Source organism: Petaurus breviceps, unplaced genomic scaffold (assembly GCF_028583685.1).
Source record: "Petaurus breviceps papuanus isolate PSGF00001 unplaced genomic scaffold, PetGlider_PUasm1.0 90775, whole genome shotgun sequence".
NCBI lineage: Eukaryota > Metazoa > Chordata > Mammalia > Diprotodontia > Petauridae > Petaurus > Petaurus breviceps.
The window spans coordinates 2381655-2407691 of record NW_027187342.1 but is presented as its reverse complement, the minus strand read 5'-3'; the positions used below and the strand labels follow the sequence as shown (position 1 = coordinate 2407691).

The window sequence follows — 26037 nt, the reverse complement described above, 5'->3', positions numbered from 1 at the left end:
ATGCATTTGAATTTTGGCATTCGAAGCCCTTTCATTCTGGCTCCATCTTGCCCTTCCTGTCTCCATATTACTTGAATTCACATAGTAGTCCACATTCTAATCATATTTGACTACCCCTATCTCCTGTTGCCTTTTTGCTCTTAGCACAGAGCCTGGCACATCGTAGTTATTTAACAAATGCAATTAGTCAATTGATTCTAGAGTCTCTGAGCTGTTTCTCATTATCCTCTTCCACTTGGCCATTTGAATGTATCCCCTCCTCAACCCCCTTTCCCTATAATCTATCTGTTGAAGTTCATTTCCTTCAAGAACTGAATTAACTATCATCTCCTTTTTGAAGGCTTCCCTGGCCTTCTTTCTAGCCTTCCAGATGAAAGTGATCTTTCCCTCCTCAAATTTATCATAATACTCTGCCTGGACTTTGAGTTTACCTTACTCTTCCATATTTACTTGTGTCTGTGGCTTTCCCCCTTGTATACTGTGAGCCCCTTGGGGGTAGGCCTGTGTCTTATCACTCATATTTCCATCACCCAGAAAAGTGGCTTGCATAATAGTTGGCATTTAATTCATGTATGTTGGACTGATGGACAAGGGACCAACAGATGAAACATGATGCTCCCTTTCTCAGATACTCCTATAGCAACAAGAACTGTGAAGGGAATTTCATCATACAACAAATATCCACACCTCCACATCTCCCCTCTTCCCAGGCCCAGTGTGTCCCTATCTATTAGTAGAGATGTCCTGCAGCACATACAGATTTCCCCAGAGACCTCCACAAGAGAGCGGAATGCAGACAAGAGTGGAAAACTCAGCCAGAAATAGCCCTACTCCAGTACAATGAGGTCTCAAATGGCTCATTTATCATCCCTCATGTCAACACTGCCAATTCAACATCCCAGCATACAGGATGGCCTAGGAATACCAATCTAGAGGCTTCAACTTGTCTTGCTCTTTTACATGGTGGAAAGGCATGGAAATGGACAGCCTCCTTATGGTTACTGACAACAGATAACTGCCTTCCAGCCACATCATTACGCCTCATTCATTTTAATAAGGACAAGAAGAAGGAAAACAGGACACTTGGAAGGGAAATTAGAGCTATTTCTTTGAGATGTTAAAGCAGGAATCAGTCAACTCTTAAAAATTAACTTTGATATCTATTGTTTTTCCATCATCTTCATTTCCTAGTATGTCCCTTCTTATCCTCCCCTACCCAGTAAGACAACCCATATAATAAGGAATTTTTAAAAATGTAAAAAAAACCCACTTCAGCAAAACTAATCAACACATCCATCAATTCCAACAGGATATGCAGTGTTTCACATCCTTATCATCCTTCTTGCATCCATGTACACGTACAAACACACTACACATATTATAAAAAATGGAGGGAAATGGGTCTTTCTTTGGAGTCAAACTTGGTCATTACAATTAGAATTGATTTTCAATTGTTACTCATTCTGTTTACATTATTATGGTGATTATACATTTTGTTTCCCTTGTTCTACTTTCTTCACTTTGTATCAGCTCATATAAGTCTTCCCATGCCCTATGTATTATTCATATCCATTGTTTCTTACAGTTCAATAATATTCCATCACTTTCATATACCAAAATGTATTTAACCTTTCACCAACTGATGAGCATCTTGTTTGTTTTCAATTCTTTCCAAATATAAGAAGTTGTAAATATGAACATATAAATATAAAAAGCTATTGTAAATATTTTGGTGTGTATGGTCCTTTCTTTCTATCTTTGACCCCCTTGGAGTGTGTACCTAGCAGTGGAATGTCGGGGTCAAAAGGTATGGATTTTGTGGTCACATTTTTCTTTTTCTTTTTTTTAAGAAAAAATCCAAACTGCTTTCTAGAATGGTTGGACAAGTTCATAGTTTCACCAACAATGTGTTAGTGTATGTCTTTCCATATGCCCTCCAAACATTGTCTATTATCACTTTTGTTATCTTTTATAATTTTATTGTGTGTGAGGTAAAATCTCAAAGTTGGCTTGATTTGCATTTCTATTTTCAATTATTTGGATCAATTTTTCAGATGCCTGTTAATAGTTTCTAATTCTTCTTCAAGAACTATTTATTCATGTATTTTGGTCCCTTATCCATTAGATGATGACAACTTAAGAAAGGCTACATGAAATTTGATAGGGTTGTTAGAACTTTCAACAAAACCCTTATGATTCTGCCACATTTTCTATGTTCTTGTTGCTGTTCTTCCTTGGTTCTCAAGGAGGACCAATAAAATCACAGGGGTGGGCTTGATTCACAAGTGGATTGGATTGAAGTGAGGCAGAGCTGTGCAGATTCATCAGCCTCACTCTCTCCTCCAGAGTCATCTGACTCCAGTGGCAAGACAAAAGTCAAGATGACTGGAGATGGCCCTGGGTGCAATGGAAGACCTTGGTCTTTTTAAGCAAGTTCTTTCCTAGATCTCAGTTTGTTGGAGGCAACATCCATTCAGTGATTAAAGGTTAGGTAAGAATTAAGACAAAAGATGGCCACTTTGCCATCACAAAAGAATCAGTCTGGGAGGGGAAGACCCTCAGAGTTTCTGACCAGAAGAGAAACCATTTGCTATTTGATGACTCTGAGCCATCAAAACCCAAACAATGAGCGAGAGAGGCTTTTGAAAGCCAGAGTGGTTTGGGTTTAAAAACATAGTCAATTAACTCCATTTGAATCTGTTTTTTTCCGAGCTATATTTTAAAAAATCATGAATTAAAACTACATGAGAGAAATTTGAAAAAAAAATTTTTGAAAAAATTATGATAAAACAAATAAATGGGGGTAGGTAGCTTGGGGCAGAGCTAGCCAAAATCCAGATGCATCTTTTATAGAGAGCCTAGATTTACAGACCGTGATACTATAGGCCAGGTAGAGTTATCCACCTTTTGGCAATTTACTTATGGATATAGCACTAAGGAGAACAACTTCTAGATTATTGGCTTTCCAAGTATTAACCTATGTGTTACTTTCACACATAATGGTGGGGTCTATCTGGTGAATTTTCATTTTTAGAACTGTTTTACATAAGCTTGGGAAAATTTACAACGATCAAAGAATACAGGATCTGACTTTTCAGGAATTACTGATAGGCAAAGATCATTGAAACTTTGTGATGAATTCAAGCCTACTTTGAAGCCAAGGTTCCAAACTAGGTCAAGGGTAGAATTGCTTATTCCCTTGGGAAGGCACCATAAGAAGTCTGACCAAAGCCCAGATGATGCCCTACCCAAGAGCCCCCCTTGGTTCTAGGATAGCTCAAAAGATCAAGATTCATTTCAGGATTTATTTCTCCTCTGGAAAGCTAGGTGGTGCAAGGGATAAAGCATTGGGTCTGAAGTCAGACCAGAGTTCAAATTTATACATAAACACCTCCTAGATGTATGATTCTGGGCAAATTAGTTAAATGCTGTTTGCCTCAGTTTCTTCAACTGTAAAATGGGGTTAATAGTAGCACCTATCTCTCATGGTTGTTGTGAGGTTCAAATGAGTTAATATTTGTAAAGTAGCATACTGGCACATAGTAGTAGGCTTAATAAATGCTTATTTCCTTCCTTCTATCCCTCAAGTCTTCATATCAAACTAATACCAACAAAGTATCTATGTGCCAATAATACAAATACAAAAAAAGTGAGAGACCCTGCCTTCAAGAAGATAGTATCCTAATGGAAGATATAATACATATAGTAATATGGTGCCAGGGAAGAGATTTTTGTCTAGGCAATGACAAAGATTGTGAATGGAGTCATAGGACAATAGATTGTCATACCCTTTGTAGTACCAATAACAGTGCAGATTTAAGTATTATTCTGGTGTTCCAGAGCAGGATCAAGAGAGGGAAAGCATGGGGGGGGTAGGAAAAGGGGACAGGGAAGATGGCAAGATGCCCATACTGGATTGGGATATGAAGCATGTTCTTTGGCCCTATAAATATGGCAGGTTTAAGTGAATTTTTACTTTTCTTCTAGTCAGAAGAATTTATTTCTAGTTTCACAGAAGGCCTCTCAGTGAAGACTACTCAGTTATAAAAGATCAACCTACCCTGGATTAGTCAAAGCAGAGTAAACCTTACTTAGAGTCAGAAAACTTGACTTTCCATCTACCTATGCAACCTTGGGCAAATCACTTAATCTCTCCAGGTCTCGTTTTCTCTATCTCCCAAAATGAGGAGGTTAGATAGGATTTGATCTCTAGGGTTTCCCCCAACTGTAAAATCCTATGATCCCTTTGAGGCCCATCTTGAACTAGGATCCCAGGAGAAGGTGAAAGATTGACTTGGCTTTTAAGGTGAGTGTACTGGTTGGCTTGTCAGCATTCACCTCTAGCTGAGGCTACCATCTTGCAACTCACATATGTATGGCCCTGGCTTGCATTTTTGTTCTGCAGTTGGCTTTTATGATCACATTACAGTTCAGTTGTTTCCAAGTGTGTGTGTGTGCAAAGAACATCTGCAGAATAAGTGATCTGAATTGCATTTAGATTGATTCTCTGAAATGCGTATTTTTGCATTTATGGAGATTTCCAAACCTCCTCATGATTATTTTCTGCAGAAAACACAGCCCCTTTCCATTAGGCACACAAGACAATTTGAGTCAAAGAACCAAGGGAGCCAAATTGGTTCAATTGAATTTTTTCTTTTTTTGGCACAAGTGACAGAATAAAATGAATTGGAAGAACTCTCAGTTGGACTCATTAATCCATTTTCAGCCCAGGCAAATTTTTATTCTGGAAGAGCAGGGTAATTCTGTGATGGAAATGTTTTTTTCTTTTATGCTTCTTCATTTTACTTTAACTATTCTTTCATAATAGGAGGTAGGCTCTGTTTAGGTCATTCAGATAGGCAACTCTAGGCCAGATCTGGCCACAACTCCCTTTATTTACTCCTTCAGTTCTGGTGCATGCTGTGTGTGGGCCTTCGTGAGGCACAGGCCAGACATTTGGGAACTGCCCCACATTTAGTTCTGTCCATGAACCTCCTTCCAAAGTGGTTAAGAATTTTATTTTAATTAAGAATGAAACTGAAAATTTTATGAAAATATACGTCTGACTCATCTTTCTTAGAATCTGAACTTAAAAATGAAGTAATGAATAGCAATGTGCTCTCTGCTCTGGTGGTCAATAGAATGGTGTTGAGGGCACAGGCCAACCCCACTGGACCATTGTCAAAATTCCCTTTCCTTACATTATTGCTTCCTTACTGAGTACCCCTCCTGGGAAGTCAGAGAAAATGTGATATGAGAGCAATCAGCAAGAGGTGCCTGAAAAGACTGAAAATTTAGTGTCAGAGGGTGTAGGCATACATTTCAACACTGCTATTTATTACCTGTGTGACTTTGGGAACATCATTTAATCTCTCTGGGACTGTTTTTTTCTCACCTACAAAATGGGAGGCAGCTTGGTGGTTTGGTGAATAGAGCACTGGGCTCAGAGTCAAGAAGACCCGAGTCTGGATCTTGAATTGTACACTTATTGGACTTGTGTACAGGAGACAAGTCACTTAATCTATCTAAGCTTTGGTTTCTTCATCTATAAAATGGGGATAATAATAGTGTCCACCTCACAGGATTATTATGAGGACCAAATGAGATAATACACATCAATGGCTTTGAAAACATTAAAGCTCTACATAAGTGTGAGCTTTAAACTAGAAATAATAATTAATAATAATGATAGTGATGGGCAGCTAGATGGCATGGTGGATAGAGTGCCAGGACTGAAAATGAGAAGACTCATCTTCCTGGTTCAAATTTGACCTCAGACTCTTATTAGCTATGGGACCTTGGGTAAGTCACTTAACCCTGCCTGCCTCAGTTTCTTCACCTGTAAAATGGGTCAGAGAAGGAAATATCAAACCCCTCCAGTATCTTTGCCAAGAAAACCCCAAATGGGATCACAGAGAGCTGGACATGACTGAAACAACTGGACTGTTAACAGCAAATGACACTAATAATAGCCAAAAATAGTTAGCATTTCTATAGTTACTGTTTATTATATTACTACATATACTATATACTACATACACTATTATACTACTATGCTACATTTATATAGTTACTATGTACAAGAGTTACTAGGTTAGTATGAGCCAGGTGCTAGCACACTTTATAATTATGATCTCATTTGATGCTTAAAACAACCCTGAGAGATAGGTGCTGTAACTATCCCCGTTTCCTGATGCTTTACCTACTGCTATCTCACTGCTCCTACATAAATGGACTGGTTTAGGTAGAATGTCACCAGAGTTTTTATCATGCTTACCTCATTCTAGTGCATGTATTATGTGGGCTCTGAAGTAACACAGGCCCTATCTCTGGACTGACCAGGCACCCATAAATACTTCTGATTCACCACATTAGACTATAAGCCCCTTGAGGAAAGGCCCTGGTTTTTTGCCTCTTTTTTTAAACTTCAGAACTTAGGACAGTGCCTGGCACACAATAGGTGCTTAATAAATGATTATGGGCTGACCGACAGTGAAATCACAACGGGAAAAAGAAAGAAGGAGAATGAGTAATAAAATACATGCTAGACTTGGAGTCCTTGGCCCTGGGTTCAAATTCCAAATCTGCTACTCATTACCTATGTGAAATAAGTCACTTCACCCCTTGGGCTTTCATTTTCTCCTCTGTATCATGAGAAGGCTGGGCCAGATGGACCAAACACCACAGCTTCCTGCCCCCTGCATCACTGTTTATTCTCACCACACATTTTTTCACTACCTTGTATATATCACTTAAATCCAATTTTCACCTTCCTTCCCATGATCTGGCTCCCCAAATACTGCAGCATGAATTGTCAGTATAGTCTTCTGTCACTCGGTTCAACTGAGTCCTCAAAGTCAAAGCATTTTGGAGAGCATCCCAAAGGAATTTCAAAGTTCAGCCAAGGCACCACCTACACTCTCATCTGAATGGACTAGGCAGCTGCCCACTTTTTCTATAAGTGGGACAGTAATAAAAACTGAATATATAAATTTAAAAAGTATGTTTATTAGGGAAAGAGTGATCACAGAGGAATGGTATGTATAAGGAAGATTACTCAGAAGTAGTCATTTCTGATTTGGGCCTTGAAGGAAATGATGGCCATGCATTAGTGGAGGGTGAAGGAAGCAGTCTAGGTGGTAATTATGACTCTTCATTTTACTTCTGAGAAAACTGAGACTGAAAGGTGTTGCTTGGTGTATCCTAAGCCAGTGGTGTTAAATTCAAATAGAAAAGGGTGAGGGGTACTACCTAAGGATCCCTGCAGATTGCAAATTGACTTGGTTTTAAAATGTAATGTTACTTATGTTTTATTGTAGTTTCATATACATACACAATGTATTTTGAAGGGGGAAAGGCAAGGCAATTGGGGTTAAGTGACTTGCCCAAGGTCACACCACTGGTAAGTGTCAAGTGTCTGAGGTTGTATTTGAACTCAGGTCCTCCTGACTCCAGAACCAGTGCTCTATTCACTGTACCACCTAGCTATCTCCTCGTATATTTTACAAAATATTTCCTAGTTATCTTTTAACTTGTTTTGGATACACTCAGGAATGTATGACATCCCTGCCTTAAACCAAAACCATAATCTAGCCCAGATATGAATACACAATCCAGGAATCACAACTCTGATGTTCAGGTTCAGGGGCGTCACTGGAGATAATTTAAAAGGTTTTGAAGGCTTCCTTTAGTCAAAACTACTTCCTCCACCAAGACCTGAAATTTCATTATTCGTGATTTACTCCTCTGGATAAAAGAGGATTGAGAATAAGTATTTGTTAAGCACCTACTCTGTACCTTTGGGTCTGAAGCAGCATTTGAACTCAGATCTTCCTAACTCCAGGCCCAGTGCTCTATCCACTATGCCACTTAACTGTTGCTAGTAAACTCATTCCAGCTGTTGTGAATGACTTTTATCAGATCTTTCCTTCTTAATACATAGTGAAAAGGGCGAGAAAGAGTTTAAAAAGGAGAAGCAGAGGCACCAAAGACAAATCTCACCATTTTGTTTCAACTCCAGCATGTCTCAGATGCCTGGGAGTTTTAAATGCTGATACTATAGTTACTAGTGCTTTAGAAGGTTTCAGTGTGTTTTAGTGAGGAGGGAGGGGGGAAGAGACTGAATTCGAATGCAGAAGATCTGAGTTCTAATTCGGTTTTTATTATTTGCAAATTACTGCTTAATGTGGCCTTAAGCAATTCACTTCAGTTTCCCGGGCCTCAATTTCCTCATCCCTTGGACCTTAAATGGTCCTTTCAGCTACAAATCCCATGAGTTTATGATATTACTGCTTTATTGCAAATGCAAGGGAGACTAATCTTTTCAATTTTGACAATGTCATTATCCCGTTCCAAAACTTTTAATCATGTCCCACTGTTTATTAAACAAGCTCCAAACAGATCAAATCATAAATTAGATGAGCAAAGGAGAAAATTCTTTTTATAACTATGGATAGGAAAGGAGTTGTGACCAGACAAGAAAAAGAGAAGATAAAAGAAGACAAAACAGATGATTTTATTGCATAAAATTGAAATGTTTTTGAATAATCAATCAATGCTATTAAATAAGAAAGAAATAGTTAACTGGGAGGAATGGGAAGCTTTACAGCAAGATTCTCTGAAAAATGTCTAATATTCAAGATATAGTCATGGTTGATTATTCAAATATGTAAGAATGATATCTATTCCCAGATAGATAGTGACCAAAGAATATGAACAGACAATTCCCAAAGGAAGACAACCAAGCTATTTTATCAGTCATATGCAAAATGCTCCAAATTGCTAATAATTCGAGAAATGCACACTGAGAACTCATTCCTTTTCACACCTATCAGATTATTAAAGATATCAAGGAAGGAAGAAACCAAGCAGTTATTAAGCACCTACTATGTACCAGGCACTATGCAAAGAAAGTGCTTTTCATATAGGAAATCAGTCAAAGGTGGGGGGAGGGGGTGGGGAAACAGCTTTGTATTAAATTTCTCAGATAAAGATTTGGTATACAAGGTCTCTAGAAAACAGAAATATATAGGACCAAAAGTCATTCTTTTATAGACAAATGGTCAAAGGATATGGACAGTTTCAAAAGAAGAAATGCAAACTGTTAATTGTATGAAAGAATATTCAAAATCACAAAAAAGTAGTAAGACAAACCTAAAGTTTTGCCTAGCACCCAGCAAATTGGCAAAGATGACAAAAAATGACAAATGTTGGAGTCATTGGGAAAGATGGGTACACTAGTGAATTGGGGGGGGGGCTGTGAGAGCTTCTCTTTTACTCCGATGTTGAATGAAAGGGTAGCCCTTCTCCTCACCAAGGCTAACTCCACCTACTTCCTTAATCTAATCCATTTTTGTCTCCATAGATTCCCACAATCATCCCCAACCCTCTCTAATCTTTAATTTCTATCTACTGGATCTTATCCTGCTGCCTACATATATAGCCATTTCTCTTACTAAAAACAAAAGACAAAAACCCTCATTAGAATCTACCATCTCCTCAAGCTATAGTCTATAATGGCTCCTTACTTTCACTGATGAAGGACTCCTAGAAAAAGCTTCCCACTCTCATTGTTTCCATCTTGTCTCTTTTATTTACCACCCCCTTCTTCTAGATATTCTTTCCACACTGGAGCTCTGGGGACTCACTTGGGTTAGATACTTAGAGCAAGCAGTCATCTGCATAGGCATCTTAATTGAGTCCTCAGGGAAGCTGACAGTCACTGAAAAAGAGGGATAAGGAGAGAAGGGAAGAGGGCCCCGAATAGGGCCACCAAATGGCTGGGGGTTATCTAACAAATAGTGACCCTACACAGGAGACTGAGGAGTAGCTGGACAAGTAGGCGGAGAATCAAGAGTACAATTCAGTAGTTCAGAAATCCAGTTAGAAAAGATCATGCTGGAGAAGGGGACAGTCAATAATGGGAATCTGGTGGAAACCAAGAGAGAGGCTCCTTTGTCAGTGAAAGGAGGAGAGATTATAGGATAATAGCTTGAGGGAATGGTAGGTTCTACTGAGGGCTGGTTTTCTTCCCTTAGGATGATGGAGACTATAAGTATGTAGGAATGTATGTGTGTGTGTGTGTGTATACACACATATATATGTAATGAGAGATGATTATTTTACTATTATAGTAATAAATTGGGAGTATTAGTTAATTATTAATTTGGGATCCAGGTTTTTCTCCTCAATTTTCTCATTAAGGTTCAGCTCCTGTCTCTGGAGGACACGACTGATTGAGGAGAACATCTCTAGTCTTCAAGGAACAATCTCTTCAATCTTGGGTGGGACCCCAACCAACTAGGAGCCCTAAATTCTATTTAGAGTATAAGCAGAATCCATTCTGGGAGAGTTCTTACCCCAGGGAAAGAAGCCTCTGACCTTATACCCCTCCTTTAGAGTTTAGGGTGACCCAGCTCATGAAGGACAAAACCAACCAGAGTGGTCTGGAGGGAGATGGAGCCCCTTGTCTAGATTGTTGGAGGTGACTGAATCTCATGATCAAGCCACATTCTCAGCAGGAGGAACTCAAGTCTTTTAGACCAACTCATTAAACGACCACCAATCAGGGTTGATTTTCACTTGTCAAGGGAATTCCCTTTCAAAGATTATTTAAAGTTTTCAGGCTCTCCACGAGTATCTTTGGTTACTGGGAGAAACCACCAATCATCAATTTATTGATTGTCAGCTGGCCTAATTAACAAATTGATTATTAATTACCCAGAAACTCTGTCTCTGGGGTGGTGTGGGGGGATATCTGAGGCAGAGGTGAGGAGGGAGACCATTCCAACCAGAGCTAGCTGCCCGTATGAAGACATAGAGATGGGGGATGGAACGCCCTGTTCAGACAACAGCAAGGAGACTGATTTGGCTGGGACGTGGAGTATGTGAAGGAAAGTAATATGTAATAAGACTAGAAAAGGTACGTCAGAGCCAGACTGTGGATGGCTTGTTTGTTTGTGTCAGCCAAGAAATAGCCTGCATTTTACTACCCCTGTAAGACGGCTGAGAATATACTTCCGAAATGCTAAAGGAAGTAACTGTCTTGAGATAACCTGTAATTATTCCAAGGGCTCAAGAAGCTGCTCCAATGCAGGAGAAAAGCTTGGCATCCTTAGCTGATTTGGGTATGTTTCCTATAAATATAAATGAGATTTGATCCTGGATATGACAAAAAATGTGTGTCTGTTTTCAATGTGTAAAGGAGCCCCAGACTGTTGCCAGGTGAGTGTTCAAAATAACCTCTTGCTAATTGGCTTCCCTGAAGCAAAAGACATAAAGGGCACTTGGCATATTCCCTGGCATATTTCTCAGACCTGCCATGTGTGTGCTGAAAAAGTAATTAGATTACATCACTTTAGCCAAACTGATGGGGTTTTTTCATTTTGCAGAAATTGTACAGAAATATGTCCCAAATTCTGACCGTCTTTAATGACTTTAGCATTTAACAAGCATTTATGAAGGATTTAATGTATGCCCAATAACAGAGGTAGGGAGGTATAGTGAACAAGCCTGGACCTAAGTCTATGGACTTGGGTTCAAATCTCAGCCCTGATATGACTTCCTATCTGAGTGACCATGGGCAAGTCACTTAACTTCTATGCATCTGATCTCTAAAATGGGGATAATGATATTTTGCAAACTTAAAGCACTATAGAATTGGGAATATTATTAGGAGCAATACTTTGTGGTTTAATTTACAAGGATGTTTCATGTCTTTTATCTCATTTATAACATCCTGTTGATATAAACAGAACAATTTTCATTCCTGTTTTGTAGGTGAGGCCTTAGAGACCTTAAAGGATTAGACCCTTTGGTCACAGTTTATAAGCATCAGAGCTGGGATTCAAACCCAGGCCTCCTGATTTAGGTCTTAAACTCATTTTCTTTCATCATTCTGCTCTTCTGAAATACATGGGCTACAGGAGAAGCAGAAGGGACAGTGTCTGCCTTCAAAGAACCTGTCGTTGTTGTTCAGTCATTTTTCAGTTGGGTCTGACTCTTTGTGACCCCATTTGGGGTTTTCTTGGCAGCGTGGTTTGAATTGGTTGATCATTTCCTTTTACAATTCATTTTATGGATGAGGAAACTGAGACAAATACCTAGCTGCCTTTCCAAAGAACTTCAAACTCCTTTTACTGGAATGAATAAGATAAACAGATAAGAAAGAGAGGAATATGTGGCATCCTGGAATGAGCACTGGGTAGCAACTGAGGGACCTAAATTTGGTTTGAATCCTGACTTTGCCCCCTTAATAACAATTTGTTTTTGGCAAATTATTTTACTTCTCCAGTTCTCTGCTTCCTCAACTATAAAAAAAATGATGATGATCCCTCAGGTATCTTTTACCTCTAAATCCCATAATCTTCTAAAAGTATCTGGTCCTTTAAGAGGAGAAAACCCTAGCAGGGTTAGGACAACTGGGATGGAATGAGCAAGGGAGATGAGAGTAAGAGACAATCACGGCCTCTTACCCAAAGGAAAGGTGATAAACAACTTCCCAACATAGACATCCAGGAAAAAAGCAAGGAGTTGTCTATGGAGGGCAGTATGGGGAAGTGAAAGAATCACTGGATTTTGGGTCTGAAAACTTGGATTTGAGTCCCAGCCCTATCCCTTATAATGTGACTGTGCAAATCACTTAAATTCTCTGGGCTTGAGTTCCCTCCTCTATAAAGTGAAGAAGCTGAACTACATGGCCTCTGAGGTTACTTCCAAATCTAAAATCCTATAATCCTACCAAAGAAAGTACAGTGAGAGGCAATAAAAACTTCTTTTGGGTGAGACCCTGATTTAGGAAAGCTTTATATTGAGAATTCTTGCATGAAGGCCAGGAAAGGACCAGCTGAGCAGCCCATCTGAGGATTTGGGAGGAGGATGCAGAAACTGAGAAAAAGCTCCTCGGAGTGAATCAAGAGAAGGAAGCAGATCAGGTGCGTTGACTCATGCAGGTGAAAAGGGGGACGATCATCAGTGACTTTGGATTCTATTATCAGTCTTGCCTCGACTGACATAAATCTGCCTGAAGTCCCTGAGATTTGTACATGATTTATCTCCAAACCAAACGATAATCTTAACTCTGATTCGACTCAGTCAATAAGCATTTATTAAACACCTACTGCATGACAACAAGCAAAGTATATGTACACTGTGTGGGAAGGATAAAATGCCTTCTTTGTTGCATATGGTTTCAGAAGTATTGACCCTCACCAGCAGTATCATCTTCTAATTAGACTTAGAAAGAGAGTGTTCCTTGACTGGTCCTTGTTCACCTAACCAAACCAAGTTTGTTCAGCTTTTCTTTCATGGTCACACTTGTGCTTGCTCTCACTTCTCTGTTCTTTGAATTCCCTCCCCTCTCCTTGTTAATCTATATGATTTCCTTTGACACCTAGCTCAAGGAGCTTTCCCAATTAGTTTTGCCCTTGCCATGACAACCATTCCCCTTGTTTTGTGTTCCTCAGTTCCTCTATAAATTCAGTACTATATTATTTTTATTTTGCTCCTATTCTCAAAATTTTTTTTTTCTTTTGCTTATTTGCTTTTCCCCATTAACTAGATTATAAGCCCCTGGAAGGGAGAGAAACCATGTCTTTCACTTCGTCTCCATTACCCATAACACCTGGTTCAATATTGTGCGCTGAATGACAAATGAATGAGTTGACTAAGTTGAGTCATTTCAGTTATGCTCCTGTGAACCCACTGGGGACTTTCTTGGCAAAGATACAGGAGTGGTTTGTCATTTCCTTCTCCAGTTCATTTAACAGATAAAAAAACTGAGGTAAGCAGTGTTAAATGGGAACCAGGGTCACACAACTAGTAAGTACCTGAGACTAGATTTGAATTCGGGTCCTCCTGATTCCAGAGGCAGTGCTCTCTCTCTCCACTGTGCCACCAACAGTTTTCAATGAAAACCAGTTCCAAAAGTTAAAATCCAGAGTAGTATAATTAGTTAAGATTTGCAACTCCATCCATTCTGTCTTCATCTCTATACACACACACACACACACACACACACACACACACTACCTATGTCAATTTCTTCTTCATATAGTCAGAAACCCTCATTCAATACATTGTGACTCAAGGTGACCCTGCTACCATTCTGAAATTATCATTTAAAAAAATGATTAAATTAAATTAAAAAATCATTTTAATTATTCTTTCCTTTTACTGCCAAAGTTTCAGGGTGATCTATTCACCTTGCCTCCACTCTTGCCACCATCTGCTCATTCCTCAGCTCCTTGTAAAAGTAACCTCTTTATTCTCTTATCTTAAAGCCAATGGCCTCTTTTCAGTCCTTCTCCTCTTAAGTCCTCTGCAGAATGACACAGAATCAATCCCTCCTCTTGTCTCCTTCCTTGGCCTCAGTGACACTATACAAATTTCTCTTCTACTTACTTGATTGTTTCTTTTCTATTTCTTGGCTCCTATCTTCCTCCTACAACTGGTTATCCTCCAAGCCTCTGAACTGAGGTGTCTTTTTCTTTCTACTTGGTGATCTCATTCATATTGAGGTCTTCAATGGTTGCCTCTACACAGATGACTCTGGACCCCAGTATCTCCCAGAGCTCCTCTGCATTTTCAACTTCCTGCTGAACCTCCTTCTTGTATCCTGGGAGCCCCCATTGTATCCAGGAGCACATCAAATTGCACATGTCCAAAACCGAACAAAATATCTCTGCTTCTGCCCCATATACCTGCTTCCCCATTTCTGTTGATGGTATCACTATCCTACACTTCACCAGGTCCAAAACCTCAGAGTCTTTATGACTCTTCTCTCCTTCATCTCCCACATAAAATCATTTGACAAATCCTCATGAATCTATCCTCAAAATTTCTCTCAACTGAGTCCCCACACCCTCTTTTTCCTAATTCTCATTGTTAAGGACTTTCATCTTCAGAGACTCCTACAATAACCTCCTAACCAGGCCTAACTAGGAACTAATTGGAAGCTATGTCTTAGTAGATCTGCCTTCCTGGGGTCTTCTCCTCTCTTCACTCTACTATGTCTACTGCTGTCCATTGATTCTCAATAACACAGGTCACTCAAAAATCTTTGGTGGCTTTTCAAAGGATATATTACTTATCCTTACACTGACAATCACAATTTTGCCCCAACTTCCTCCTTAATTAAGGCTTCTATCACGTTGTTCCTTACCCCACTGGCCCTCACCAAACCTCTGCTTGCACAGAACCCACCAGGATCTTCCCAATATTCATGGGTCTGCACCTTAGCTGCTGGACTAACATGGCTACTCATATCCCTTAGATGAGAAGGAAATCAAGTACAATCTTTCCGGAAAGATGGAGGATCACCAGGCCCTACCATCTGCCCTGACATTGGGCTATAAAAACCACCATGCATTGCCAGTGTAGGGGCCCTGGAGCTAAACCCTAGGAAGCACCAGACCTTTCCATCCATCCTGCAGCTGAACTCTCCTCTCTACATTCTATACCCCAGTGAGAATGTGAATTCTTTGACAGTATGGACTGTTTTGTTCTCCTATTTCTAACTTCAGCACTTAGCAAATTCCTTAGCACATAATGTTTAATAAATGCAATTCCATACTATTCACCTATTATTCTATGTTCTAGATGAACTAGAAAATTCTACCTATTTTTATTCTGTCTTTTTTGTCTTTGTCTAAAATAGATCTCCTCCCCCTCACCTCTACTCCATCATCGTCTATTGAAAAACAATCCAATTCAACGAACATTTATTATAAACAAAGCATTATGGTAGGTGCTAAGAATATACAGACAAAACCCAAACAGCTCCTGTTCTCAAGGAACTTATTTTCTAATGGGAAGATACAACATAGATAGAGATGTGTAGATATAGCTATACACATATGTACAAGTATATGTATGTACCTATCTGTATACACCCGAACATATGTATACACATAGACAGACAGATAGATAGATGTAAGTATAACAAAAGGAAAATAGTAAAGGGAGAAAACACTAACAACTAAGTGTAATTGATCAGGGAAGGCTTCATGAAAGAAGTGGCCCCTGGACAGAGCTTTGAAAGAAGACCAGGCTTCTCTGATGAAGAGGGAACACCTTCCTGGCATGAAGAATGGGCTGTTTAAATGAACAGAAGTTGGAGATGACAGTTCAGGGAACACCTAATAGTCCAGTGTTAATAGAACATAGAATCTATGAAAGGGAATAGTATAAAATGAGGTTGGAATGATTGGTGAGTACCATGTTATGGAGGGCCTTAACTACCATATTTTATCTGGTAGGTGATAGGGAGCCACTGTAGGATTTTGAACAAGGGAAGGACATTCCTTAGGAACATGATTTTGAAATGTGGAGGATAGACTGGAAATAAAACCACTGATTAGGTGGCTATGGAAGGAGTCCTTCATTCAAGACAAAATTCAGGTGCTACCTTCTCTTTGAAGACTTTGTGTGTCTTAAATCTTCAAGCACTAAATGAATGTCAGCCATTATGGTGATTCCTCCATTTCCCAAGGAAAAGCCACCTCTCTCTTCTCTTATTTCTGATGATACTTTATCTGATTCCTTCCTTTGCATTTCTCACATTCAGCCTTTTCTCACAGTTATGTGTTTATATGTTTGCACCCTATACTCCAACCCCTAACAGATCATAAACTCCTTAATGGAATTCCATTGATTCCCTTCAAATTCCTCATCTTTTTTTTTTGTCCTCATATCACCTGACTGAATATAGTGCCCTACACACAGCAGGCACTCAACAAATGCTTGATGAATTGAGGTATTTCAGCAGACAAGACAATATTCCAAGCAAATATAGGCATTACAATAGTAAGAGAAACACGCCCATCTAAGCTGTTCACTACTATCATGGAGGCTGCTCATGTTGGTGGGCAGGAAAGAGCCCTGAATTTGGAGTCAGCAGACCTTTGTTCAAATCCCAGTTCTGCCATCTATTATTTGCGTGACCTTAAGCAAGTGATTTTCTTGTCTCAACATTAGTTTCCCCATCTATAAAGTGAAGGGTTTAGACTAGATTATTTTCTGGCTCTGACATTATACTATCAGTCTAAATGAAGCCAAAAAGCAGGATTGTTTGACTGGATTAAAGGGAACAAAGACATTGTTCAAGAGGAAATTAAGAGATTATTGCAGATGAAAGTGAGGGAGGTATCATAAGAGAAGAGAAGGAAGAAACTGGGCTGAAGAGAGTGAAAGACAGAGTGGCTGGGGAGGGTGCATTGAGTAACCTTCTTGTTGGGTAGGGGAGGTAGCTGTCACACAAATATATGTTAAATAAAAGCCTTTATAACATCTAGTAATGAATTCTTGTTATTGACTCTCCTGAACAAACCTTTGGGTGATTACTGATGACCCATATCAATCAAAAATGATTGTGTGTGTGTGTGTATGTGTGCATGTGTATATGTGTGTGTGTCTGATAAAGGTATGTGGTAGTGCATGAAGGGTTTAAAATATATAGGGATAGGCACTTTGTAGTTGAAGATAAATATTAGAATACAATAAACACGTTCCATTCTCTAAAAAAATTGAAATCTTTGACAAGTTGGGTCAATGTGAGATAGAAAGAAATATAATTATAAAGGTCTGCCAAAGAGGAAAGATGGACCAGGGATTTTGTTGGTAGGCTGGAGAATAGGTTAGGAGGGAGATAAACCTTCAGCTGTGATTGAAGGGAGGTTAGATTCATATGTATAATTTGGTTTCAGGATCATAGTATGATCACTGATTTTAGAGTTGAAAAAGATCTCAGTGGTCATCTAGGCCAACCTGGGCCTGAACAGGGATTCTCTCTAGGCTACCCCCTGGTCATCCAGTCTTCATTTGTGGACCTCTGTTGATGAGGGACTCACTACCTCCCAGGATAACCCATTGCTCTTTGGAGCAGCTCTAAGTGTTAGGAAGTTTTTCCTCTGGTTAGTGGCATTCCAAATTTCATAAGGGGAAGGAGGGAAAGCCTGATTGAATTCCCAGCACTATGCTTTCTTTTGACCATAACCAGAAAAGTGTGTTTAAATGAACATGAAATTCCATCACTAAAGCACTGTGCAGGCCAATCTATCAGTCTAGTCTTTGGAGCTACTAATAATGCCCTATTGTGTTACTGTGGTCTTCTAGGTTATCATTAAGGAATCTTTGCTCCCAGTTGAACAAACATGATGTTCCACTAAATGTATATGTACAGGGTTCCCACCAAGACAAAGTGGCATCTTTCTTGAGAATTAAAATGAACTGAAGCTTTCCTCTTGTCAAAATGATGAGAAAACTCAGTCCCAGGAAGGAAGGTAGTAGAATGGGTGGGTGAAAGGATATTTGATTGCAATTGAAGTTGGTCTCAATTTGGAGGTATTATTCCTGCTAGCTAGAAGAAGCAACACATGACTTTGGGAAGCCCTGAGGCAATGAATAATGGGAATTCCTACAGCCATCTTGTTGGGTGCATAACAGTAGCAACCCCCCACCAAGAAATCATTTCTTTTTTTTTTGCTTTTTTTTTTTGGAGTGGGGAAGGTAGGGCAATTGGGGTTAAGTGACTTGCCCAAGGTCACACAGCTAGCTTTGTGTTAAGTGTCTGAGGCCAGATTTGAACTTAGATCCTCCTAACTCCAGGGCCTGTGCTCTATTCACTGCACTACCTCTCCACCCCTAATAATTTCTTAAGAATCCATCCAAGACAGAAGAGATAGGCTGGTGAAGCCATTCCTAGACTTTCTATAGCCACTTAATAAAAAGTCATATTTAATGCAGTATGAGACATAAGGTTAATCTTGGAAGACCTGAGCTCCAATTCTCATTCTGATGCTACCTGTGTGACTGTGGGTAAGTCACTGAAGTTTACAATGCCCATGCAACTCTGTAGGAGTTGCTTATCTGTCTGTACTAATGGAGGGATTTTCCTAACTGGAAGTATCACATAACAATGAAAGCATAGGTTTGGACTTAAAAAAAGTGTTTTAAGATCTATGGAACACTTCCCTAGCAAAAAACCATGCTATACAAGCAGTGAAAATATTCTTGTCTCCATTTTATGGATAAGGAAACCAAGGCTGAGAGAGATTTGCCATGACTTGCCCACAGTCACCTGGATAGTAAGCATCAGAATTGGGATCTGAACCCAGGTCTCTGATAACAAAGTCAGCAAACCTTCCACTGTACTATTCTGTATCTCTTGGCTCTTTGACCTAACTCATCCTCTAGCCAAAGCCCATAAAATTTATAAACAGAGCTAATACCCAGACGGGCAAGAAGGAGCCACACGCAAAAGATGGGCTAAGCCAAATCTAGTTGAAACAGTGTGTGTAATCAGAAGAGCGAAGCATTTGGAGCTGGGACAAATCCAAGGCCTGGTTCTCTTCCTTATTACTCATGTCACTTTGGGTAAGCAATGTAACCTTTCTCAGCCTCAGTTATGTCATCTGTAAAATGGAGAGAAGGTGTTGGACTAGATCAGTGGTGTCAAATTCAAGTAGAAGCAGATCTCTGCAGGCTTCATATTGACTTAGGAAACCATAAATTAATATTTTCTTTGTTATATTTGTTTTATTAAATATTCCTCAATTACATTTTAATCTGCTTTAGTCCACCCTCAGGAATTTTGTGGTTGTAAGTTTATCATCTCTTGACTAGATACTCTTTTAGGTGCCTTTCCAGACCTACATTGTCAAATCCTAAGTTTCAGTTCTGGGCATGTTTTATATGCCATAAAAAGTGCCCCCTCTTTGGAGGCAGGAGGAAACAAATCAAGTTCTGGTAACTTCACATGTTTGTGCAGAATCTAATTCCCCACCTTCCCCAGTCTTAGAATTCTAGAAATAACATACTTTGGGTATCTTCCTTGATCAAGTGCCATGTCAACATTCATCTATCTACTAGGGGGTGACTTGCTAGATAGAGTGCTAGATTTGGAGATAGGAAGATCTGAGTTCAAATTCCACCCCAGATTGTGCAATCCTGAGCAAGTCACTTCTGATTCTTTGAGTCTCAGTGTCCTCAACTATAAAATATGAGTAAAATAATAGCACTTATCTTACAGGGTTATTGTGAGGATTAAATAAGATAACATGTGGAGTGCTTGGTAAAATTTAAAGTACTATAGAAATGCTAGCTGTCATTGATATTTAATAATTCATATATATATTGAAATATATTCTATAGGGGTAGAAATTGAAGCAAAGAGGGGAGAGGTTGTGAGAAGCAAAGCTGACATTTGAACTCAGGTCTTTCTGACTCCTAATCTGGCATTCTTTTTTTTTTCCATACCATGTTTCTTTTATTCTTGCTTTCTGAGTTTAGGACTTAATGTGTCTCCCTGGATCACTTATCCTGTTAAATGTCAATATAAGTCAAATGTGAACAGAGCATCTCCCTCTGGAATGGAAACTCCAGAATTTAGGACACAAAGAAAGGAACAGCCCTGTGCCCCAGATAGGTTTTGTGAAGGACAAGAACCCAGGGAAGGGCTTTGAGGTATAGCCAATGGAATTTGCAAGCTGGTGCTCTCTGTGGCTGGAAGGAACAAAAGAAATTCCATTTCTCAGTAGAAGAGCATGTTTTCAGGATTTAGCCTCTCATAAATCTTCCAGAGAGAGAGAGAGCTCTCACTTTTCAGTTGGACAATCCAAAGTTCAAAACAGTTTTTATGGAAGAAAGAAAAAACCACACACCCTAACCCAAAACACACATGTATGTATGTATGAATGAATGCACATATGTGCACAATACATATGCATATACATATATCTATATATATCCAGGGCCATTGAAAAGCACATTTGAAGTACAGTTGGCCAGCTTATTTTTTTCAGGGCTCTTTCAAAAAATTCTTTCCAAGCTCCCAAATACTTTCCAGCCTGTAAAATTCATTTCACTACCATGGCAATGGCAAGTGACCTTCCTGATATTAGCAAATGGACAGATCGTCCAATGAGTTTAGGTTTCCTTGTGAATAAGAGCCCTTTTTTCTCCACTGTTGTTAGTATATGTTCCAGCACTATATTGAAGCAACTGAGGCTTTGCCATGGGTTCAAGTTTGGGAAATGTTTAATTCTTTGGACTTTCTGCTTTGTTGGAGTTAAATCCCACAATGTTCATATTAGTCATGAAATCAAGACTTCCCCATGGGACCCCCTGCCCCAACTATGGCCTCATGTTAGCTAAAAAGCAAACATATGCATGACTCCATTATCTTCTCTACCTTCTCTCCACTAAGTGTGCATTTTATTACTGGAGACAAAGATAGCATTATTATTGAGGAGCTCTGGACATGAAGCCAGGGGCTATATGTGAAGCTCAGCTCTGCTACTCGCTAGTAGTAGAGTGTGAGTTTGAGCAAGGAACCTTCTCTCTGCCTCAGTTTCCTCATTTTCAAATGAGGGGATGGAGCTAGATCATCTCTGAGGTTTAGTCTGTCCTCTAACTCCTTTAACTGGTGATTCTGCTTCCAGCTACCTCAGATCTTAGAGCATCTGACTAGGTGACAGCTAGGTGGTGCTGTGAATAAAGCACTGGGCCAGGAATCAAGAAAACCTGAGTTCATATGGGACCTCAAATACTTATTAGCTGTTGCTTAAATTCTATCAGCCTTAGTTTTCTCAACTGTAAAATGACGATGATAATTATAGCACCCATCTCCCAAAACTGTTGTGAAGGTCAAATAAGATATTTGTAAGCACAATGCTTGGCACATAGTAGGTATTTAATAAGTCCTTGTTCCCGTCCCTTTTCCAACAAATGAGATATTTATAAAGTACATGGTACGTAGTAGTACTTTAATAAGTGTTTGTTTCCATAATTCCTTCTTTCCTCTTCCCCTTCAAAATTCTTTATGTTTCACTATCTCTTAGGAGAATAAGGGGGGGTTGCATGAAAAGATTTCAAAAATTCTTTTTCATCTCTAAAAGAAATAAATCATAACTGATAGGAAAAATCAATTCAGCCCTTTAGAATATCTTTATTTTACAGAATGTAGACCTGGAGGAAAATTTAATGCTCCTTTAGTACAATTTGTTCATTTTATAGATGAGGAAACTGAGGCTGAAGGAGAGGCAGTAATTTTTCCACAATTGCTCAGGTAGTGAGCAGCACAGCTGAGAGACTAACAATATTTACACTTCTTGAAATAGCAGAGTTGTCATTATCAACAAGCGTCTCACCCTGAGCATGTGCATGGAACAGAGAGAGAGAGTACAACAAATCCTTCCAGCAGAGCAGTGTTTAAAGGTGGCCCTTGCAAACCCCTCAGTTACTGGAGAGAGTCATCCTTTCTGAGGGAATGAGGATCAGCAACTGGGAGAGAAGGATGCTTAGAAATCAGAGAGTTTTCCCCTTTGCAGACTCTAAGTCAGTAGTTGAAGCTGAAGAGCAGACCCAGAACTGGACAAGTCCTAACAAAGGCTCACAACAGAAGGTCTGGGCAATTCCCCTGGAACTAGCAGCAGCCACATTTAGCCTGCTATTGCAAAAGATGCTAAGGTACCCATCAGAACTCAGTCCATGCTTGAGACTCTTTCAGGTCCCAAACTTTTGGACTCATTTCCAACTGTCCAAAAAATAAAGGGAAAGTTGGAGTGTTTTCCAGAGTACAGGGGGCTCTTAGCCTGTACCCTGAAAATGGGTCAAATGACAATTCTTCTGCAATCAAAACAACCAAAGCCACTTACTTGTCTAAAATGAAGTATAGGTCAAATCCTCCATAGCAGGCAGGACCCCCATTCTCCCTATTTCCACCTTGTCCAGCACAAATAAGCACAAAGGTAGCTAAAGAGAGACACTTGAAGCCAATCCTAAGGGCTCTTTGCTCCACAATAGCCATTATATCCAGAAAAGGGGAAAGAATTGTCTTCAGAAAGTTCCTGGAATCTTCTCACAAATAAGCCATTCAAAGTTCCCCTCTGCTTTTTGCTGCTTCTTTTTTCTTTCTGAAACTCCCCTGGAAGCAATTGTCTGGAAGAGTTCAAGGTTTTCCTCCTTCTTTCCCCTGCAATTCTGTTTCTCGGTTTCAGATTTCAAGATTCACAATACTGTATTTCACTTTTTTTTTAAAGGGACTTCTCATGACTTTGGATGGTTAAGAACTCAGAAAGTTAAAAGGTCTCTGAGTTTTGCTATTGGAGACTCTAACTCCTGACAATTCTTTGTCTCAGATTGAAAATAAATGGGGTGGGTTTTAAAAATTGTTCTTGGAAAGGAGAATTCTTTCTTTATTTCTCCCTCTTTCTCCCTCCACCCTTTTAATTTAACTTTATTTTTCCAGTTGAAAAAAAGACAGCGCCTGCCATCTAGTGTTAAAGAATGGATAAAGCAGGCTTTGTCTTCCACCAGAATTGGGTCTATTGGGGATCATCATGCTTTCTGAAGAGAAAATTCTTGCTGCATCCTGATCAGTAATGTGCAAGTTGTGGGAGGTGGCACACACAATTCTAGGATCACAGAGGTGATCCCATGGTTCTTGGGTACTCACAGGGAGAATTAAGAGTTGGAAAATCTGGGCTTCAATTCTAATCAAACACAAAAGGAAAAAAAATATTGAGGGTTTGAGTGCAAAGCACTGTTTTAGGTCCTAAGGATTCAATGATAATCCTGGCTTTGCTATTTACTACTTCCATAATTTTGGGCAAGACATATTTTTATAAGAGAACCCCTCTTCATGATCCCATTTGGGGTTTTCTTGGCATAGATAACTGAGTGATTTGTCATTTCCTTCTCCAGTTCATTTACAGATGCAGCAAAAAAGGGCTAAGTGACTTGCCCAGGGTCACATAGAAGATTTGAACTCAGGAAGAAGACTCTTTTTGACTCCAGGTTCAGCACTCTATCCACTGTGCTACCTAGCTGCCCCTTAGTTTCCTTATTATAAGATGAAGAGGTTGAACTAAATGGTCTCTAACATCCCTTTCAGTTCCAAATCTTCTGACCATTTGAATGCCTTATGTCCATTAAAGAATCCAACACTTTATTAGATCAAGTGACCAAATTATCACTGAGCTGCCTATGCTCTGTGTACAGAAGTCTTCAAAAATCATCAGGAAAAGGGAAGATCAGCTTCTCATTCCCATTGAAAGTAATGCAGTTTCAGAGAGGAGAAAACAAGTGAATGAAAGCCACCAAAAGCAGAACTAAGGAAAGGAAGTCCTACAGTGTGAAAATCTGCAAATAGGTTAGTGAAGACTATATTTCAGGTTTAGTGGAGGACCATCTCAATAAGCAAGCTCAGTTACTAGTCTTAATTTTGGGGTAACCATGTGAAAGATTTTTGGGGAGTTTTTTTCTGGCCATGTTGCTGAGAAGACTATTTCTAGATAAGAAGCAGTCCCCTTCTTGGTGGTGGGACTAGTGACCCAGTTAACGCACAAAAGGAGGCCACCTGCTATTTACCCTCTCTCTTCCTTTGCTGCTTCCCAAGAGTTGGGTGAAGGAGGGACACCTGGCCCCATTCCTCCACTATAACATCTATGCAGGCATGAACACATGGCATCTAAAAAAATCACAGATCTGGCTCAATTTGTTTTGTCTTTTTCATGTCTCTTTTTTCCCAATTTTAGGCAAAAGTATACCTATCCCAACATGTGCATGTTCAGTATTGGAGGTAACCTTGTGAAATGGAGAGGTGTAGAAGTCCTAAATCTCACAGGTCAGAGCTAAATGAGGACAGAGGAGGAATCCTCAGCAATCAGTATATCACTCCTAAGAGGAAAGTCACTAACAAGAGAACTAGCCAAAGTTAACAGTTTCGTCTTTGTACTAGGAGTTGTTTGAACAGTGCAGAGCTAAGGTGAAATATAAAATGCCCAATTACCAATGCTGCAAACTGATTTATGTTCTGATAAGGTTTAAGTTTCAGACTCCCTTCCCCTAAGCTACCAAACATTGTAACAGTAGTTAAAATGTGTTATTGAATCTTCTTCTGTGAATGGACACTTAAGAATCTTCTGCATCCAGGGAGGCTAGGTGGTACAGTGAATAGAGCACTGGCCCTGGAGTCAGGAAGACCTCAGTTCAAATCCAGCCTCAGACACTTAACACTTACTAACAGTGTGACCTTAGGCAAGTCACTTAACCCCAATTACCCTGCCTTCCCCCCTCAAAAAAAAATTCAACATCTCTTGCCTATGTAGGAAGAAATTCTCTATCCCACATCTGATTCACATTATACAGTGAACACCTTTTCCTACTCCTTATTTTTTTGAAAGGTCCTGAACATGAGCCAATAAGTAAAATTCTTCCTGAAGGGCTCAAGTAGGAGGAGTTTAAGGAACTGAAGAGCGTGAGAACAGGAATAGGGAGCCTAACACCTGACTTTAGAGGTAGGCTTCAGCAGTGCTGAACAGATCAAAACAGATGCTGGGAAAAGGAGAAGTGAATGGCCACAGTGATCCAGCAGTGATCCTTCAAGTTTAAACAAAGTGTACATTCAAGTGAATTTTTAAATGAAAAAAAAGTCTTCTCCCCAAATTAGAATAACTTTATTACCAGTGGTATAGAATATTAGAGTAGACAGAGCCTAAGTGACTTGGTTACAAGACTGTTGTACAATGAGGGTGCTGGACTCCTTGACCTCTAAGGCCATAGGACTAAAAATTTAGAGAAAGAGGGAACGAACCCTAGAAGCCATTGAGACCACCCCTCCCATTTATTGAGAAAGAAACCAGATAAAGGCCCAGAGAAGTCAAATTGCTTGGTCAGTGCAATATAGTTAATAACTATGAGTTGGCATTTGAACCCAGCAATGCTGGGCCTGGAGTCAGGAATACCTGAGTTCAAATCTGGCCTCAGGCACTAACTGTGTGACCCTGAGCAAATCATTTAATCTCTGTTTGCCTTAACCCACTGGAGAAAGAAATGACAACTCCAGTATCCTTGCCGAGAAAACCCCTTGGACCGACTCATGAAGAGTCAGAAACAACTGAAGGACTGAATAGCAACATCCTAACTCCAAGCCCAGTCCCATAACTACTGCAGCATACGGACTCAAACGTTTTCCCTTCCAGCTCTAAGATGTTGTTTTATACTGTGCTTTTTAGCTGAGAAGGCCCCAAAGCAGGGAGG

The 26037-nt window shown here is 39.6% G+C and overlaps 1 protein-coding gene across 2 annotated transcripts in view; it reads right to left on the bottom strand.

Annotated features, from left to right (window-relative positions):
• The window catches only part of ANTXR1 (ANTXR cell adhesion molecule 1), a 328385-nt gene extending 305141 nt beyond the window's left edge, over nucleotides 1-23244 (bottom strand). The window contains exon 1 of one of the 2 annotated variants that reach the window (XM_069068888.1): nucleotides 22653-23244. In XM_069068888.1, the coding sequence (XP_068924989.1) occupies nucleotides 22653-22804 (152 nt within the window). In that variant the 5' untranslated portion in view covers nucleotides 22805-23244. The remainder of the gene's footprint in view (nucleotides 1-22652) is intronic. The other variant, XM_069068889.1, reaches the window with a different exon arrangement.
• Between the last annotated feature and the right edge of the window lie 2793 nt (nucleotides 23245-26037).